This window comes from Macrotis lagotis, chromosome 1, assembly GCF_037893015.1.
Source record: "Macrotis lagotis isolate mMagLag1 chromosome 1, bilby.v1.9.chrom.fasta, whole genome shotgun sequence".
NCBI classification, from domain to species: domain Eukaryota; kingdom Metazoa; phylum Chordata; class Mammalia; order Peramelemorphia; family Peramelidae; genus Macrotis; species Macrotis lagotis.
The window spans coordinates 289149550-289169765 of NC_133658.1; the positions used below are offsets into that span (position 1 = coordinate 289149550).

Here is a 20216-nt window from a genome sequence, read left to right on the forward strand (position 1 = left end):
GTACAAGGTTGTCCATCCCTTCATGACATGACTGGCCTACCTCCTGTTCCAGACATAAATATCTCTGGCAAAGTCTTTTATTCCATTCTTGTTGTATATCATTCTTGTCAATATGCTGTGTAATTTACCCTTATGATTTACTCCCCTTCCCTATGGATCAACTGCAATTTTGAATCTTCCAAGATTGTTATGTTTCATATAGCTGGGGGCAGGTTAAGATCACTGAAACTGCTATGAAATTTCCCAAAGGCAATCCAGCTCATCCCCCTCTACTTAGTCAATTCTAAGCCTAGCTCAAAAAATCAGAAAACATTCAGAAGAGACCCAAGTCACCTACTCTGACCCATCCCTAAATAAGGATCTTCTTTATAATTTGACCCTTAAGTGCTTATCCAGCATAGGAGTTCCAGTCCTGCCACCATCCCCAACTCTCTGGATCAGTTCAAAAACAGAAGTTGGAACACTACTGGGTCTATACCCTGAAGAGACTATGAAAAAGGGTAAAAATATCACTTGTACAAAAATATTCATAGTGGCCCTGTTTATGGGGGCAAAGAACTGGAAATTAAGTAAATGTCCTTCAATTGGGGAATGGCTTAAACTGTGGTATATGTATATCATGGAACATTATTGTTCTATTAGAAACCAGGAGGGATGGGAATTCAGGGAAGCCTGGAAGGATTTGCCTGAACTGATGCTGAGCGAAATGAGCAGAACCAGAAGAACACTGTACACCCTAACAGCAACCTGGGGGTGATCATCAAACCTTGATGAACTTGTTCATTCCATCAGTGCAACAATCAGGGACAATTCTGGGCTACCTGCGATGGAGAATACCATCTGTACCCAGAAAAAGAATCATGGGTAAACAAAGACTATTACCTTTAATTCAGGAAAAAAAAAAAACCTGTTATCTTACTATGTAATTCTGCTATCTCTTATACTTTATTTTTCTTCCTTAAGGATATGATTTCTCTCTCATCACATTCAATTTGTATGCCCAATGTATACCATGGAAACACTGCAAAGACTAACAGACTGTCTTGGGGGGGTAGGGAAGGAAGATTAGGGGAAAAATTGTAAAACTCAAAATAAATAAAATCTTAAAAAAAACAAAACAAAACTGAAGTTGGAGCTCACCGAGCATTTTAAACTAAAAATCCTATAGGCATTTCAAAATCAACATGTCCAAAACACAACTCATCATATTTCCCGCAAACCCATCCCATTGTGAACTTTCTTATTTATGCTAAAAAGTATTACTATCCTTCTAGTTACCCAGGGTTCACATTCCCAAAAGTCAGCCTTCATTTCTTACTCTTCCTAAAGGCAGATGATGGTGCAGTGAATACAATGATGACTCAGACAGAGTCCTGAGTACAAATCTGACCTCTGACAATTACTAGCTGTCTGACTCTGGAAAAGAGACTTAACCTTCGATTCTTCAGTATTCTCAACTGTAAACTATCTCCCAGTGTTATTTTGAGGATCAATTGAGATAACATTTAGAAAAGTGCTCAGCAAAGGGGTTAGTACAAAGGAGGTCCCACATAAATTCTTATTCTTTATCCCAAATATACAATCAGTTACAAAGTTTGCCATTTCTACCTTCTCAGCATCTTTTGTTTCCTTTTCCTTAGCTCTCCTCACATGACTTATCATGTGAGTAACAGTTCAAGCCGTCATCATTTCTTGTCTGCCTCCTTACTGGTCTCTCCCCCTCCCATGCATCTCCATATAATGGTCAAAGTGATTTTCCTAAAGCACAAGTCTCACCATTTTGCTCTCCTACATAACAAATTAGAGCAGCTCTATGTTGCCTCTCAGGTCAAATATACACTGCTTTATTTGGTATTTAAAGTCCTTCATAACCTGGCTCATATCTATCTTTTCAGTATTGCTACTATACATTATTCCCCTTATATACTGTTTAGCCAAAAATGTCCTTCTCAACATTCCTCACTCATAACAGGGCACTAGTTATCTTGATGCTTCTGTTCTTGCCTCAACTGTACTCTGTAGTGAGGGCTGGTAGACAAAGTGGTAAAGAAAATTGGAGAACTGTAAGGAGTAAAGAGGTGTAGAGAGTGGGATAGAGAATCAATTAGGGAAAAGGCAAAAGGATTTACATGCTATAGTGAGAGCCCAAATGAAGTGAGTCAATAAATATACTCCTACTTAAGTAGGAGTAGAAAAGTAAATGGTGAAAGTAATGCAAAGACAGTATTTGATATAGCACAAGAGTCAGTAAAACAAGGGGGACAATTACAAAGTTGAAATTGGGAAGGGAAGAAAGTGAAGTCAGAGCAAGTGTGATGGGCTGGCAGAGTCCTAAAAGATGGTGAGCACAAAGCACAGATTTAAAGAGACTGGGGGCCAAGATGGCGGAGAGAAGACAGTCACAGTTCTAAAGTCTCCTGATCTCTTCCTCATCTATCACATGAAACAAACCTCTTAAAAGAGATCCGAACCAGGAAACCCAGAAAGAAAAGCCAGGAGAGGAAAATCTACCTCAGGATTCGTCTCCCGCAGCAGCCTTGGCTGAGTACCGGCAGGTGAGTCTGAGCTCCCAGGGAAGATCAGCCAGACCAACAGCTGAATCAGAACCGGAAGTCTGAGTGCCAGAGAGCCAGATCTTCTGGATCAGCGGTGGGGCTGGACGAAGGAGGCTTGGGTCAGCGGGGAAGCAGAGGCGCTGGTGTTGGGGCTGTCCCCCTGGAGCTTAGGGAAGGGGCTGCAGGGAGATGTCTGGTGCAGGAGAGATGTGGACATCATCCTGGGGCTCCTCAGGTCTGAGAAACTCTGAGCCCGGGACTCCATTGCACTGAGGCCTTTTCTCAAAGAAATGCAAATTATTTCTGCCTCAGGCCCAGGTGTATGAGCAAAAGAACCAGCCGAGCTGAGGAATGACCTCAGGCCAGGGTAAAGCCCACCATTGATTGAAGGCAAAAGAATTCAATAGCTCCAATTCCCTCCCTCAAGCAAAGGGAGAAGGCCTCCCAACCAAGGTCACAGAACCCCAGAGAGGGCAACTAGCACCTCCTACTGGCCAGCCAGAGAAACTGCACTCAGTAAAGCCTTTAGAGATCCCAAGCCCAGGTGAACCAGCCCCACCCAACTCAAGGTCTTAGCATAATGAAGAAGGGTCAGCGGGAAGGTGGATCCATAGAAAAATTCCTGGAAGGGAAAGACCCCAACCCAGAGAGACCTGGAACTTCTGAGGAGAATACAATCTGGTCTCCAGCACAGAAAGACTTCCTTGAAGAAATAAGGAAGGAGTTTAAAACTCAACTGGAAAATTTGGGGGAGACAATTAATACCTTGCAAAATGAGAATAATTCTCTCAGATCCTCAAATGAGCAAATGCAAAAAGAAATTAATTCTCTCAAAACCTCAATTGCTCAAATGGAAAGCTCTTTCAAAAGTAGAATCGACCAACTGGAAAAGGTTAATGAAGAAAACCCCCCCCCAAAAAAAAAATAATGGAGTCTACAGAAACTAATGACTCCACAAGACAGCAAGAGTCAGTTAAACAAAATCAAAAAATAGAAAAAATAGAAGCAAATGTGAAAAACCTCATCAACAAAACCACTGACCTCGAGAATAGATCGAGGAGGGGAAACCTGAAAATTATAGGACTTCCTGAAAACATTGAAGAGAAAAAAAGCCTGGACTTAATATTACAGGATCTAGTGATGGAAAACTGCCCTGACATCATGGAATCGGAGGGCAAAGTAGTTATTGAAAGAGTACATCGATCCCCACCAGAAAAAGATCCTAAAAGGAAAACACCAAGGAATGTTGTGGCCAAACTCCAGAACTATCAGATAAAAGAGAAAATCCTGCAAGCAGCCAGAAAGAAACAATTTAAATATCAAGGAGCCACAGTAAGGATCACACAGGACCTGGCTGCATCAACTCTAAGGGATCGAAGGGCCTGGAACGAGATATTTCGAAGAGCACGGGAGCTTGGAATGCAGCCAAGAATCTACTTCCCTGCAAAGCTGAGACTTCTCTTCCAGGGAAAAAGATGGACATTTAATGAAATGGAAGAATTCCAAAAATTTCTGATGAAAAGACCAGAGCTAAACAGAAAATTTGGATATCAAACAGGAGGCTCAAGAGACACATGAAAAGGTAAAAAAAAAGGGGGGGCAGTAAAAGGAAAAAAAAGCAATCCAGCAAGTTGAAATTGGCTATATCCCAGCAAGGGGGGGGGGGGGTAGAGACTCTCATAAATCCTGAGAATCCTGAGAAATGTAACTCCAACAGAGAGAATATACCTAGCCAGAAATGCTGGACATCCATGACCTATCCATGAGACTGATATCTAATGGGATGTAACTGGCTTTAACTCCACTGGGGAGAAAGACTCTAATAACTCTCAGGAATTTGCACTCTATTCAGCAGAATATACTGAACTAGAAGGGACAGACACTCAGAATTTTCTATGACTTAGAATGATCTAAAAAAAAAATACACTACCCCCCTAAAAAGGGGGACAGGAAAGAGACAGGAGGAGGGAGGGGATTGAATGGAACAAATGTCATTACACTAAGAGGTCCAAAAAACCTATGGTAATAGAGGGGAAGAAGGGAGTAGAGGAGAAACACCTGAATCTTCTTCTCATCAGACTTGGCTTAAAGTCAACCTATACATACTCAGTTAACTTATAAAACATCTAACCTTTCAAGAAGTAAAAGGTGAAAAGGGGAGGGGGGACAGAGAAAGGGAAGGGGAGTGGAGTAAAATAAGGGGAAATAACAAAAGGAAGGGAAGGGAACAGGGAAAGGGGAAAGAGCGATATAGGAGGGCAGACACACTTAAGGGGGTGGTATTCAAAAACAAAATACTGGGGAATATGGATAAAAGGGGGGGAAAGGGGGGAAAATACAAACAGAGGGAAGATAGCACAGAGGGCAATAAAGAATTAGTAATCATAACCTTAAATGTGAATGGGATGAACTCTCCCTTAAAACGTAAGCAAATAGCAGAGTGGATTAAAAACCAGAATCCTACAATATGCTGCTTATAAGAAACTCATTTGAAGCAGAGAGATACATATAGAGTAAAGGTAAAAGGTTGGAGCAAAATATATTTTGCTTCAGCTGAAGTAAAAAAAGCAGGGGGTAGCAATCCTTATCTCAGACAAAGCAACAGCAAAAATAGATAGCGTTAAAAGAGATAAGGAAGGAAACTTTATCCTCCTAAAAGGTACCATAGACAATAAAGTCATTTCAATATTGAATATATATGCACCCAGTGGGACAGCACCCAGATTCTTAGAGGAGAAGCTGAAAGAACTGCAGGAAGACATAGACAGTAAAACTCTACTAGTGGGAGACCTCAACCTCCCTCTATCAGATCTAGATAAATCAAATCATAAAACAAACAAGAAAGAAATTAGGGAGGTAAATAGATTGTTAGAAAAATTAGATATGGTAGACTTATGGAGGAAACTGAATGGGGATAGGGAGGAATATACCTTTTTCTCTGCAGTACATGGAACTTATACAAAAATTGACCATGTACTAGGACATAAAAACCTAATGATCAACTGCAGAAAGGCAGAAATAGTGAATACATCTTTCTCAGATCACAATGCAATAAAAGTCATATGCAATACTGGGCCAAGGAGATATAGACCCAGAGCAAATTAAATGGAAACTGAATAACCTCATCTTAAAAAATGAGTGGACCAAAAAACAAATTATAGAAAGAATTAACCATTTTATCCTAGATAATGATAATAATGAAACAACATACCAAAACCTATGGGATTCATTCAAAGCAACTCTCAGGGGATATATTATAGCTCTAAATGCTTATATGAATAAATTGGAGAAAGAGGAAATCAATGAACTAAAAAAATTAGAGAAAGAACAAATCAAAAATCCCCAATTAAGTACCAAATTAGAAATTCTAAAAATGAAAGGAGAAATTAATAAAATTGAAAGCAAAAAAACTATTGAATTAATAAATAAAACCAAAAGTTGGTATTATGAAAAAACCAATAAAATTGATAAACCTCTGGTCAATTTGATTAAAAAAAGAAGAAAACCAAATTGCTAGTATTATAAATGAAAAAGGTGAACTCACCACCAATGAGGAGGAAATTAAAGTAATAATTCAAAATTATTTTGCCCAACTTTATGCCAATAAATTTGATAATCTAAGTGAAATGGATGAATATTTACAAAAATAAGTTTCCCAGGTTAAATGAAGAAGAGATTAAATACCTGAACAACCCTATCTCAGAAAAAGAAATTCAACAAGCCATTAGTGAACTCCCTAAAAAAAAAACCTCCAGGGCCTGATGGATTCACAAGGTAATTCTACCAAACATTTAAGGAACAATTGGTTCCAATCCTATACAAACTCTTTGGAAAAATAGGGAAAGATGGGACTTTGCCTAACTCTTACTATGAAACCAATATGGTACTGCTACCTAAACCAGGAAGAGTTAAAACAGAGAAAGAAAATTATAGACCTATTTCCCTCATGAATATAGATGCAAAAATTCTAAATAAAATCTTAGCAAAACGACTACTACAAGTCATCACTAGGATAATATATTATGATCAAGTAGGATTTCTTCCAGGAATGCAAGATTGGTTCAATATTCAGAAAACTCTTAGTATACTCAATTATATCAATAACAACTTATCAGAAACCTGATGATCATATCAATAGATGCTGAAAAAGCTTTTGACAAAATACAGCATCCATTCCTATTAAAATCACTAGAGAGTGTAGCAATAAATGGACTTTTCCTTAAAATAATGAGCAGTATCTATCTGAAACCATCAACAAGCATTATACTCAATGGGGAGAGGCTAGAGGCATTCCTAATAAGATCAGGGTTTAAACAAGGGTGCCCATTATCACCACTACTATTCAATATTGTATTAGAAATGTTAGCATCAGCAATTAGAGAAGAAAAAGAAATTAAAGGAATTAGAATTGGGAAGGAAGAGAAAAAACTCACTATTCGCAGATGATATGATGGTCTACCTAGAGAATCCCAAGAAATCATCTAAAAAAACTACTGAAAACAATTAGCAATTTTAGCAAAGTTGCAGGTTATAAAATAAACCCCCATAAATTCTCAACTTTCCTATATATGACTAGCAAGAAACAGCAGGAAGAGCTAGAAAGAGAAATTCCATTCAAGGTAACCTCAGACAGTGTAAAATACTTGGGAGTCTATTTGCCAAGACAGACTCACAATCTTTTTGAAAACAATTATAAAACACTTCTCACACAAATTAAATCAGATTTAAATAACTGGGCAAATATCAACTGCTCATGGATAGGTAGAGCTAATATAATAAAAATGACAATTCTACCAAAACTGAACTATCTGTTTAGTGCCCTACCAATCAAAATTCCAAAAAATTACTTTAATGAGCTAGAAAAAATTGTAAGTAAATTCATATAGAGAATAAAAAGTCAAGAATTGCCAGGAGCTTAATGAAAAAAATGCAAATGAAGGTGGCTTAGCACTACCAGATCTAAAATTATACTATAAAGCATCAGTCATCAAAACTGTTTGGTATTGGCTAAGAAATAGAGTGGTGGACCAGTGGAATAGACTAGGTGTAAAAGCAGGAGAGGATTATAGTAATCTGCTGTTTGATAAACCCAAAGAGTCAGGCCACCAGGATAAAAACTCCCTCTTTGATAAAAACTGCTGGGATAATTGGAAGTTAGTATGGAAGAAACTTAGATTAGACCAACACCTCACACCCTTTACCAAGATAAGATCCAAATGGTTACAGGACATAGACATAAAAAATACTATAAGCAAATTAGAAGATCAAGGACTAGTCTACCTGTCAGATCTATGGAAAGGGGAACAGTTTATGACTAAGGAAGAGTTGGAGAACATCACTAAAAACCAATTAGATGATTTCGATTACATTAAATTAAAAAGGTTTTGCACAGGTAAAACCAATGTAATCAAAATCAAAAGAAAAGTAGTAAATTGGGAAACAATCTTTACAACTAATGATTCTGACAAAGAACTCATTTCTAAAATATACAGAGAACTGAGTCATATTTTTAAAACAAAAAGCCATTCCCCAATTGACAAATGGTCAAAGGATATGCAAAGGCAATTTACAGATGAGGAGATCAAAGCAATCCATAGCCATATGAAAAAATGCTCTAAATCATTAATTATTAGAGAAAAGCAAATTAAAGCTTCGTTGAGGTACCACCTCACACCTCTCAGATTGGCCAGTATGACCAGGAAGGATAATGATCATTGTTGGAAGGGATGTGGGAAATCTGGGACACTATTACACTGTTGGTGGAGCTGTGAACTCATCCAACCCTTCTGGAGAGCTATTTGGAACTACGTCCAAAGGGCAACAAAAATGTGCATACCCTTTGACCCAGCAATACCACTACTGGGTCTATACCCTGAAGAGATGAGGAAAAAGGGTAAAAACATTACTTGTACAAAAATATTTACAGCAGCCCTGTTTGTGGTGGCAAGGAATTGGAAATCCAGTAAATGTCCTTCAGTTGGGGAATGGCTTAGCAAACTGTGGTATATGTATGTCATGGAATACTATTGTCCTATTAGAAATCAGGAGGGACGGTATTTCAGGGAAACCTGGAGGGATTTGCATGAACTGATGCTGAGTGAGATGAGCAGAGCCAGAAAAATACTGTACACCCTAACAGCAACATGGGAATGATGTTCAACCTTGAAGGACTTGCTCATTCCATCAGCACAACAATTGGGAACAATTTTTGGCTGTCTGCAAAAGAGAGTGCCATCTGTATCCAGATAAGGAGCTGTGGAGTTTGAACAAAGTACAAGGACTATTCCCTTTAATTCGGAAAAAAAAAAACCCAGATGTCTTACAGTTTGATCTGGTTACCTCTGAGAATTCTGTTCTCTTTCAGGATATGATTTCTCTCTTATCACACCCAATTTGGATGAGGTACAACATGGAAACAAAGTAAAGACTGATGGAGTGCTATCTGTGGGGTGGGGGTGGGGGTAGGGAAACAAGATTGGGGGAAAACTGTAAAACTCAAATAATATCTTTACTAAAAAAGAACAGATTTATAAAGAGTAATGCATATTGAGAGTTGGAATGTGAGGAGGTTATGGTCAGATAAAGGAGTATCAGAAGGGAAGAACCATTTTGTTTGTTTTTTCCATGATTTAAGGTTGGTAGTTTATAACATTTTAAAACCAAAAGACATTAATAAAGCTTTAAAAAAGATTATAACAAAAGATTGCCAAATACTTTGTTAAAATGTAACTAAATTATATCACTAACATAACTCAAAAAAAGGAAACAAGGTCAACACTCTGGTAAGACCTACTCTTGATGAGTGCTGGTTCTTTGTTTTCAAAATCACCAATACATTTGGTTTTGACACAAATGAATAGCTAAACTCCATTCAAAGTACACTCCCTGAAAACAGTCAGTCTGGATAGAAAGGAAATGCCCTTTCATTTTGATAGTATGGTATTAACTGAGCATGGCATCTAACCAATTTTGTTGTCTCTCAATACTGACTTTAATTACTTTTGGGGTCACTGTATGTGTACAAGTATTTGGGGCTCTGTTTTCATCACCTTCCATCATGTGAATCAAAGTTCTTTGAATTCTTCATATTGACCATTCCCTAATATCCCATTATATTCACATAACAGCTTGTTCAGTCATTTTCCAAAAACTGGGTAATTGTGTTCTTTCCTTGCTTTTTAAAATAAAAAATATTGCTGCTATGATTATTTCTGTATAGAGGGACTGTTCCCTAATTCTTCAGGGGTATAGTCCTAGTAGTTGTAGAAATAGATCTCTGCTTCAAAGGGCTATGAGCAATTTGCTAACTGTCCCTTTTAGAACTCCAAATTGTTTTCAAGAATGGTTGAAGCAGGGGTCAGCTAGGTGGTGCAGTGGATAGAGCACTGGCCCTGGAGTCAGGAGTACCTGGGTTCAAATTCTGTCTCAGACACTTAATAATTACCTAGCTGTGTGGCCTTGGGCAAGCCACTTAACCCCACTGCCTAGCAAAAACCTAGAAAAAAAAAAGGTTGAAGCAGGGGAAGCTAAGTGGCTCAGTGGATAGAGCACTGGCCCTGGAGTCAGGAAGACCTGAGTTCAAATCTGACCCCAGACACTTAATACTTACTTAGTTGTGTGACCTTGGGCAAGTTAGTTAACCCCATTGCCTAGCAAAGAAATCAAAAACAAACAAAAAAAAATGGTTGAAGCAATTCACAAACTAGCATGGCTAGTTTTTCCCTATGACGTACGTTGGCAATTAACACCTTCTTTTCTAGAGGCTTGGTAATCATTCTTTTAATAACATACTGTTCAAAGTATTGAGTTCATCTTTGTAATTAAAATGAAAGTAGATTGTGCATTTATAAAAACCAAGCTAGACTTCAAAGAAGAGTTAAAGATTTGCACCTCAGTCCCTTCTTTGCAAAGTAGGGAATATGAATATAGACTATTCCATATATTGTCAAAATAGTTTGATATGCTGGTTGGTCTTGCTCAAATACTTTTTCTCTTCTTTCTTCTTTAATCTTTTTTTCAGGGGATGGTTCAGTGAATAAGAAATAAAAATTAGATATTGGAAATGGAAGTAACACAAAAATAAAAGATAAAATAAAAATTATCATTATCATTTACATAATGCTTTATATGTCTAATTTGATTCTCACAAGAACCCTGTAAAGGTAGGTATAGTATTATCCCATTACACCATTTTGTAGTTAAGGAAACTAAGCTAGACAGTAGTTAAGTGACCTGCCCAGGATCACACAACTAGTTGGGTCTGAACCCAGGTCTTCCTGACTCCAAATCTTGTACTCTACCATGCCATCAGGCCTGCCCTTGATTAAAATAAATAATTTATCCTAGACTTTTGTTAGGAATAGAAAACTCAAGTCTAATAATCTGCTAAATGTATCTTCTGTGTTGTAAAGATTAAAAAACCTGTCTTTCTCCAGTCCTGCCCTTTCAAAGATCACTGACAATAGCTCAGTAATTACATCTCCCAGTTTTTTTCAGTTCCCCGAAATTTTCAGTTCCCTTGAGTCAAATGACCTGAATTCATAAAGGGTGGCTAGGCATTCTCATTTAATCTCCTTATTTAACTTGATTATTGACTCCTTATTACCAATATTTGTGTTAGCCTCATTTGGTACAAAGATCATTCTACTCGACAGGGAAAACAGCAAAAATAAGAGCTGGGCAGTTTTTTGCTTTCTCTTCATCAATCATTATCTATGAACCATCTGTCCTAGAATAACATTCTTTCTTTTCTTTCAATTTTTCCTCAATGAAAATTTTAAAACTCCTTTGTGTTCACCTTAGCTCTCATCAACAGCCTCAGCTCCTCCAGGATAAGATATAAAACCTGCTGTTGGGCTTCTGAAGCTGTTGAAAACCTGGTCCCTGCTTTTAACCCAGCAACAATGGTCCCCTGGTTGTTCCTCAAACAGACGCTCCATCTCCTGGCAGTTTTCACTGGCTGGTTGCCTGCTGGGAACTTTCAGCCTCCTCATCGGCTACCATGGGTAGCCTTCCTTCAAGGGAAAGCATCTACCCCTTTAAAAAAGACATTTCCTGTCTTCCTTAATCTTCGGCCTTTCCCTTTGAGATTGTCTCCAATTGATATTTTATACAGATACATATACACATATATTTTATTTATCTATACACACATATATATTCATATATACACATATATAAAATATATATACATTTTATGTTATAAAATATATTATATAGACACTATTTACAAGTTTTATATATACACATATGTATAAAACAATTTACAAATAATACACATGTATGTATATTGGTTGTAAATAAATATCCCTGTTGTCTTAGCCATGGGCACTGCTAAGTTTCTAAAGAGAGAATGTTTTAGTCATTTTCTCCCCTTTCTCTCTTTGTATTCTTAGTAATTAGGACAGTGTCTGACACATGGTACATCCTCAAAAAAAACTTGATTGCTGAGTGACTGAAAAGTAAGAATTGTCTAATAAGGGGAAAACTATATTACCACGCCAGCTACTAGAGCCTGACTTTCCTTTCACAAACAAGAATTAAAGAATTCCTACAAAGCAGCAGTATTAAATGATTTCATCATTAATGTTTCTTGACTTGCCAATTTGGAGTTCTAGCTCTCCTCACTATCATCTTATGGGACCGTGCCAAGGTTTTATATTCATCCTCTATCACCTGCTCTAATTCCCATCATCTGTACAGGTCATAAAATTTGAGGACATTCTTTTTCTGGTCATTTTTTAGGCTACTAAATGCTAAAAACTCCTGCTATTCTTAGTCTATATTATATAAAAATTGTAATAGTAAAATTTCTTTTACTCTGACAGAAAACTCAAAAGATTAGGATTATACCTTCAAATAATGTTAGTTTTTTTAAAATAAATGTTGACAGCTCTATCAACCTTTCTGAATCCATATATGTCAAGTTGCCCACTTCACTCTATGCTATACAAAGCAGAACTTTCCTTTGTTTTAAAAAAGTATCTTCTTCAAAGTTCAAGGGATATTCTGTAGTTCTAATACTCTTGGAGCTGTTAAACAACTAACATAAATGTTATAATTTTATACATTTTAATCATACACATTTCCAGACAGAAAAGTCCCAATGTGATTATGTAAATGAAAAGGTAAGTAATCAATTAGGAAAATTAAAAAGCCAGAAAAGCTACAATTTCTTCCTACAAACTGAATTGTGTCTGAACAGAAAATAAACTGGAGAGAAACAGCAAAAGAAGATAACAGCAAGTGAATGGTAAGAACACTTACGTATTAAGGAAACGAGTGGTAATTCCATGAACCAGCTGCACAATATCCCCATGTCGTACAGACCTAGGAGGATTGGTCACCACCAACTGATGCCTAGGAACAGAGAAAAGAATTTAAATATCTACCTGAAAGGAATACCTCAGCCTCTATCACGTGACAGTTAGCAAACCATCTAAGTCAACTAAAAGAGAACTTAACTCACATTAAAGACAAATGTAATTTTGTGTCTTCCAAGCCAACAGTAGCTTTCACATAGATGAAATATGGGCAAAACAATATTTTAATATCATTACTGAATCTTGGGACTTGTTTCCCTACATCTCCAGTTTCTATGTTAGTTTGTAAATGAATAATTAACTATATAATGAAGTGAGCAATTTATAGAGCTCTTGAGGGTACTCAAAAGTAGCTTTTCAAATATTAAAAAAATTCCCACAGAAACTCTGTTTATATTAATTCATCCTATATAATGTAAAGTTTGTGAAATTAAGTTAAATTTCAGTTCCAATTCTTCTCAATACAAATGAGCTTTGAATTTATGTCTGTATAAACAAAAGAAGAGTAAAAAGTTAGCTTCATAATAAAACTAAAGTAAGTATTTCAAAGTTACAAAATTCTGAAAGTCACAAAAGCCGTATTTCTCATATCAAATGAGGTCCATTTTGTTTCACATTTTGCAATAGAAAGAGTACTAGATTCAGAGTAAGAGGGCCTAGGTGCGAATGTTTACTTTGTCTTTTATAACTTGTGCTTTCACCTCTCTGGGACTCAGTTTCCTCACCTGTAAAATAAGGGAGTAGGTCTAGATCACCTTTGTTTTCATTTTTTTTTTTTTTTTGCAAGGCAGTGGAGTTAAGTGACTTGCCAAGGTCATACAGCTATGTAATTTTTAAGTTGTCTGAGGTCAAATTTGAACTTAAGTCCTCCTGATTCTAGGGGTGGTGTTCTATCCACTGTGCTACCTAGTTGTACCTAGATCACCTTTAATATCCCTTTTAATCTTTAAATCTATGATCTCATGATCTTTTCCTTTACAATAATTACCTAACAATTTTACAGTCTACAACTCTTACTAACAACCCAGCAGAAAAAGAATTTTCCATTACCAAAAATACAGACCATGATCACCAAGAAACTACTTTTCTAGTTACCAGATAGATCAATTTAAAAATCCAAAATGTTCAATTATGTCTACTGGAAAGCGATGCTGATTATTAAAGAACCAAGAGCTTGGTGGTGCCCTTGCAGGAGTTTTCTTTTATGTACTCACTTCCCAGGATCTTTTACAATCCACCAGTTATTGACATCTTTGAAAGGATAACAGGTCACTTGTTGCTGGTGGGAGCTGCCTCGGCCATTCTCATACCTGAAGAAAAAATAACGAACACAAGAACAACAGAATTTTAATCAAATTAGAATCCAAGTTACCTCCCCACCCCATTTTCTTTAAATAGATGAAGCCTTTTCGCACCTCTTAACTTACTTGGTTAGTCAACTAACTCTCTACTCTTCTACACAAATATAAAATAAAAACTCATTTACACTGAAAGTCATTAAGGCACTCAAGTTTAATTTTATTTCATACATTATCTCTATATATAGGATAGATATAAACAACACTGTAGTATTTGAAAATAAATGTCTTTCAAGAATCCCAGATCCTGATCTTCTAGACTTCAAAACAATGCTTTTACTGCAATTTGATTCTGGATCTTCCCACAGTGCCTAGGATCCTGGAATATCCTTCTAGAAGGTCCATTCCCTTTTCTCCCATCAGAGTGAAGCAGAGCAGTCTGCCTTGATTCCCTTTCTGGTCTTATTCTAGATTTCTTGGTCTTCACCTCCCTCCAACCTCTTGCTACTTTTTAGGTTCCTTTTATGTGTTATCTTCCTCCATTAGAATACAAACTTCTGAAAGTTAGGGATCTTACATTTTTGTTTTTGTAATTATTGGATTCTCAGGGCTTAGCATAATGTCTGGCACATAAAAGGCACTTAATAAATGTTGAATTTCCTCCTTCCTTCCCTTAGCTCTCAACAAGCACTCCTTTATATATATATATATATATATGACTGATATAGATAAAATCTCTGAGAAGAAGGAAACTGTAGAGTTCCACTAGTTCAAGTCTCTTATTTTACAGTTTAGATGATTATAATTCATTCTCATCCATTCTGAGTAAATCTGGAAGAATTTCTCCCAAGTAAGAATTTGGTGGCCTACTTTAAACTATAATACCTACTTTTCACAACTTCAGACTAACCATTCAATTAGTTTAGAGATAATCTGACTCCTTTACTTACCAAATTTAATTTAATGTCTTCAAGACTTTAAAAAGAGAAACCATCATAATATCAACATAAAAAGTTATCCATTAAATCCCTGGCGAAATTTACAGAGCAGGCATTTTCAAAATGATTAGTTTGTCAATCACCAAGCTCTTTAAGGTCAGTCTGCTCAAACACATTTCTAGGATGTTTATCCATTTTAAGATGCAAAATGTTCATGTTTATTACCTGATAGGGTAGGTATTCTTATGTGAATGAAGCCAGCACGGCATGGGTTTGCCTAAAACATTTCTCAGGGTAATCTGGGAGCCATAGGCTACTTCTAGTGGTTGGCCTTGTGTGATCCGAGCTAATCCACCCTAAAAAAAAAAAAAAAAAAAAAAAAAAAAAAAAAAAAAACCCAAAACAACAAAAACAATTTAAAATTTCAACCAGAGATAGCAAACAATCTGGAAAAGAAGCTTATAAAGTCATTCATTTTTAACTAGCAAAGCCATTCAGAATGACTGATGCATGCTTGCTTAGATTTATTTTGATAACTACCACTGAAGAAATAATAGGACAAGAAGATTTTTGTACAGCCATACATTTCTTTTTAAAATTTTTTTTTTAAAGATTTTTGAGTTTTACAATTTTTCCCCTAATCTTACTTCCCTTCCCTCACCCCCACTGAAGGTAATTTGCCAGTCTTTACAATGTTTCCTTGGTATGCACTGATCCAAATTGAATGTGATGAGACAGAAATCACATCCTTAAGGAAGAAACACAGAGTATAAGAGATAGCAAGATCAGACAATAAGATATCAGGTTTTTTCCCCCCTAAATTAAAGGTAATAATCCTTGGTTTTTGTTCGAACTCCACAGTTCTTTCTCTAGATACAGATGGTATTCTCCACTGCAGACAGCCACAAATTGTCCCTGATTGTTGCACTGAGGGAATGAGCAAGTCCATCAAGGTTGATCATTGCCCCTATGTTGCTGTTAGGGTGTACAGTGTTTTTCTGGTTCTGCTCATCTCACTCAGCATCAATTCATGCAAATCCCTCCAGACTTCCCTGAATTCCCATCCCTCGTGGTTTCTAATAGAATAATAGTGTTCCATGACATACATATACCACAGTTTGCTAAGACATTCCCCAACTGAAGGACATTTACTTGATTTCCAATTCTTTGCCACCACAAACAGGGCTGCTAATGAATATTTTTGTACAAGTGATGTTTTTACCCTTTTTCATCATCTCTTCAAGGTATAGACCCAGTAGTGGTATTGCTGGATCAAAGGGTATGCTCATTTTTGTTGCCCTTTGGGCATAGTTCCAAATTTCTCTCCAGAAAGGTTGGACGAGTTCACAGCTCCACCAACAATGTAATAGTGTCCCAGATTTCCTACAACCCTTACAACAATGATCATTATCCTTTCTGGTCATATTGGGCAGTCTGAAAGGTGTGAGGTACCTAAGAGAAGCTTTAATTTGCATTTCTCTAATAAGTAATGATTTAGAGCAATTTTTCATATGACTATGGATTGGTTTGATCTCCTCATCTGTAAATTTCCTTTGCATATCCTTAGACCATTTGTCAATTGGGGAAATGACTTTTTTAAAAAAAAAAATGACTCAGTTCTCTGTATATTTTAGAAATCAGTCCTTTGTCAGAAACATTAGTTGTAAAGATTGTTTCCCAGTTTACTACATTTCTTTTGATCTTGGTTACAGTGGTTTTGTCTGTGCAAAAACTTTTTAATTTAATGGAATGAAAAATCATCTAGTTTGTTTTCAGTGATGTTCTCCATCTCTTCCTTAGTCATAAACTGTTCCCCTTTCCATAGATCTGACAGGTAAACTAGTCCTCGACCTTCTAGTTTGCTTATAGAATTGTTTTGTTTATGTCTAGTCTAAATCCTGTATTCATTTGGATCTTATCTTGGTATAGGGTGTGAGGTGTTGGTCTAATCTAAGTTTCTTCCATACTAACTTCCAATTTTCCCAGAAGGTTTTATCAAAGAGAGAGTTTTTATCCCAATAGCTGGACTCTTTGGGTTTAACCAACAGATTACTACAGTCATTTCCTACTACTGCACCTAGTCTATTCCACTGGTCTACCACTATTTCTTAGCCAATACCAGGCAGTTTTGATGACTGATACTTTATAATATAATTTTAGATTAGGTAGGGCTAAGCCCCCTTCTTTTGAACTTTTTTTTCATTAAATCCCTGGAAATTCTTGCCTTTTTATTCCTCCATATGAATTTACTTACACCTTTTTCTAACTCATTAAAGTAACTTTTTGGAATTTTGATTGGTAGGGTACTAAACAGGTAGTTTAGTTTTGGTAGAACTGTCATTTTTATTATATTAGCTCTACCTATCCATGAGAAGTTGATGCTTGCCCAGTTATTTAAATCTGATTTAATTTGTGTGAGAAGTGTTTTGTAATTGTTTTCAAAAAGTTTCTGAGTCTACCTTGACAAGTAGACTCCCAGGTATTTTATATTTTCTGGGATTTCTCTTTCTAGCTCTTCCTGCTGCATCTTGCTAGACATATATAGAAAAGGTGAAGATTTATGAGGGTTTATTTTATATCCTGCAACTTTGCTAAAATTGCTAATTCTTTCCAGTAGTTTTTTGGATGATTTCTTGGGATTCTCTAGGTAGACCCATCATGTCATCTGCAAAGAGTGAGAGTTTTGTCTCTTCATTCCCAATTCTAATTCCTTCCATTTCTTTTTCCTTCTCTAATTGCTGAAGCTAACATTTCTAATATGATATTGAATAGGACATGATAATAGGCATCCTTGTTTCACCCCCTGATCTTACTGGGAATCCTCTAGACTCTCTCCATTGAATATAATGCTTGTTGATAGATACTGCTTATTATTCTAAGGAATAGTCCATTTATTCCTACACTCTCTGGTGTTTTTAGTAGGAATAGGTGTACAACTATATATTTCTGATATTTACCAGTAAGTTCTGCTCCGCTGAATCAAATGATTTTAAAACAATTCAAAAGTGAGCACATGACTGTACATATTTATTTACAAAGGTTTTACTGTTCTCTTTTTAAAAAAAGTAAAAGAAAGAAAATAAATACTTGTTAATTTTGAAGAAATTTTAAAATAAAAAGTAAATAGTAAGATCAGTAAGATATTGTAAATTCTATGTCTTTCAGTCAATTATGGGCTAGTAAAGATGCAGTCTACTGTGGAATATTGCTTGTGAAAAAAATCTGTTTTTTTCTATTGATATACTCATTAAATATGCTGTCAATGCAAATTGCATATTTGCATACTTGCAAGATGAGTCTAATAATAATAGTAATTGTAATGTTTTGTCCTTCATATTCTTTTTTTTTTTGCAAGGCAAATGGGGTTAAGTGGCTTGCCCAAGGCCACACAGCTAGGTAATTATTAAGTGTCTGAGATCGGATTTGAACCCAGGTACTCCTGACTCCAAGGTCGGTGCTTTATTCACTACGCCACCTAGCCACCACTGTCCTTCAAATTCAAAGAAGATCAGAACATCTGGGAGGTGATGCCATGATAAGCACATGAAATTGGATTTGAGCAAGTGGGTGCTGTGCTAAGTCACCAGCCTCACTTTCTCCTCCAAAGTCATCTGGGTCCAGTGGCCAAATATGAATCAGGATAACTGGAGATGGCCCTGGATGCCGGGTAATCAGGGTTAAGTGATTTGAGCAAGGTCACATAGCTAGTAAGTGGAAGTTAAGGCCAGATCCGAACTCCTGAATCCAGTGCCAGAGATCCAGCCACTCTATGTCACCAATGGCCCTTGCAATTCATGTGCTTCTCAAAGTATCACCTCCTTGATGTTATGGTCTTCTTCAAAAATGAAGGACAGGTGGTGCAGTGGATAGAGCACTGGCCCTGGAGTCAGGAGTACCTGAGTTTAAATCCAGCCTCAGACACTTAATTAATAATTACCTAGATGTGTGGCCTTGGGCAAGCCATTTAACCATACTGCCTTGCAAAAAAAAACAAAAACAAAAACAAACCTAAAAAAAAAGGATAATTACTTCTCTCCAAATGCAAGATAAGTCTAAAATATAACTGAATACAAGAACAATACTGCTTAGACTAAAAAAATTCCAAGATTGATTTGCAGTATTATACCCTGAAATTGCCTAAAGCAGTTGCCAATCAGAAAATCTAATAGACCCTCACCCTTTACTCATACACCAATAAGTACTAATGCTTTAGAAATAAAAGTGGAGAACTTCCTACTAAGATAATTGCCTTGAACCGGAGGCAAGTCACTTGATTCTTACATACTCACTCCAGCAAAACCCCAAAGCTTTCAAAAGACTGAATAATTACCAAGAAATCCAAAGAGAAATTACATTAAATGATCTGTTCTACTCCATAACTGCATAAAAAAGGGAAGGGAGGGGGAAAAAGGGAAGGCGCTATCACATCAATGGCAGTACAGCATAGCTCCCAGCACAACCAGATTAGACTAGGACATGCATCAAGCAAGGCTAGGTATCTTGAGGGCAGAACAGTCCTAGAGTGGTCAGATAGCAGGGAGAGGCAGAAAGGTCTCATGGTATGTAGGGCAGATATATAGGCTCAGGTGCTCTGAGATCCAAACACTGTCCTGAAACACTGGAGAAGTTCCCAGGGATCCAGAGGGAAGGAATCCCCAGAGGCAGGGACAAGAACAATAATTGAGGAGATTCAATACAAAACAAAACAGATTGAATATCTCATCAGAAAGTACAGCAGGGAGAGGAGCCTGCTGTAGCACAATGCCAATACACAGGACCTCAAACTGGAAAAGTAAGTAAAGCAAAGAAAACATCATCCAATATAAAAAACTACTGCAAAACTAAAAAAATTTCAAGTAGAGACTTAAAGAAAAAAACAGTTTTTCACAAAGACAATACCTATAAAAATGAAATAAGAGTTTTAAAAATGAAAATAAAAGCTCTGTAGTAAATAAGTAGGAAGAGAATAAAGAGGTGAAAAGAGAAAACTGTGAATCTTTAAAAAAAAGGAATTTCTGTGAAGTAAATTGGAAAACAATTTTTACAACTCGTCTTTCTTACAAAGGACTCATTTCTGAAATATATAGAGAATGGAGTCAGATT

At 36.6% G+C, this 20216-nt stretch overlaps 1 protein-coding gene across 8 annotated transcripts in view; it reads right to left on the reverse strand.

Moving 5' to 3' along the window:
* POMT1 (protein O-mannosyltransferase 1) overlaps positions 1-20216 on the reverse strand; it is a 59516-nt gene that overhangs the window by 17865 nt on the left and 21435 nt on the right. For all 8 annotated transcript variants that reach the window (XM_074210888.1, XM_074210881.1, XM_074210885.1 and 5 more), the window contains 3 exons: positions 15339-15469; positions 14092-14187; positions 12822-12914 (listed from right to left, as the gene is read on the reverse strand). In XM_074210888.1, the coding sequence (XP_074066989.1) occupies positions 12822-12914; positions 14092-14187; positions 15339-15469 (320 nt within the window). The remainder of the gene's footprint in view (positions 1-12821; positions 12915-14091; positions 14188-15338; positions 15470-20216) is intronic.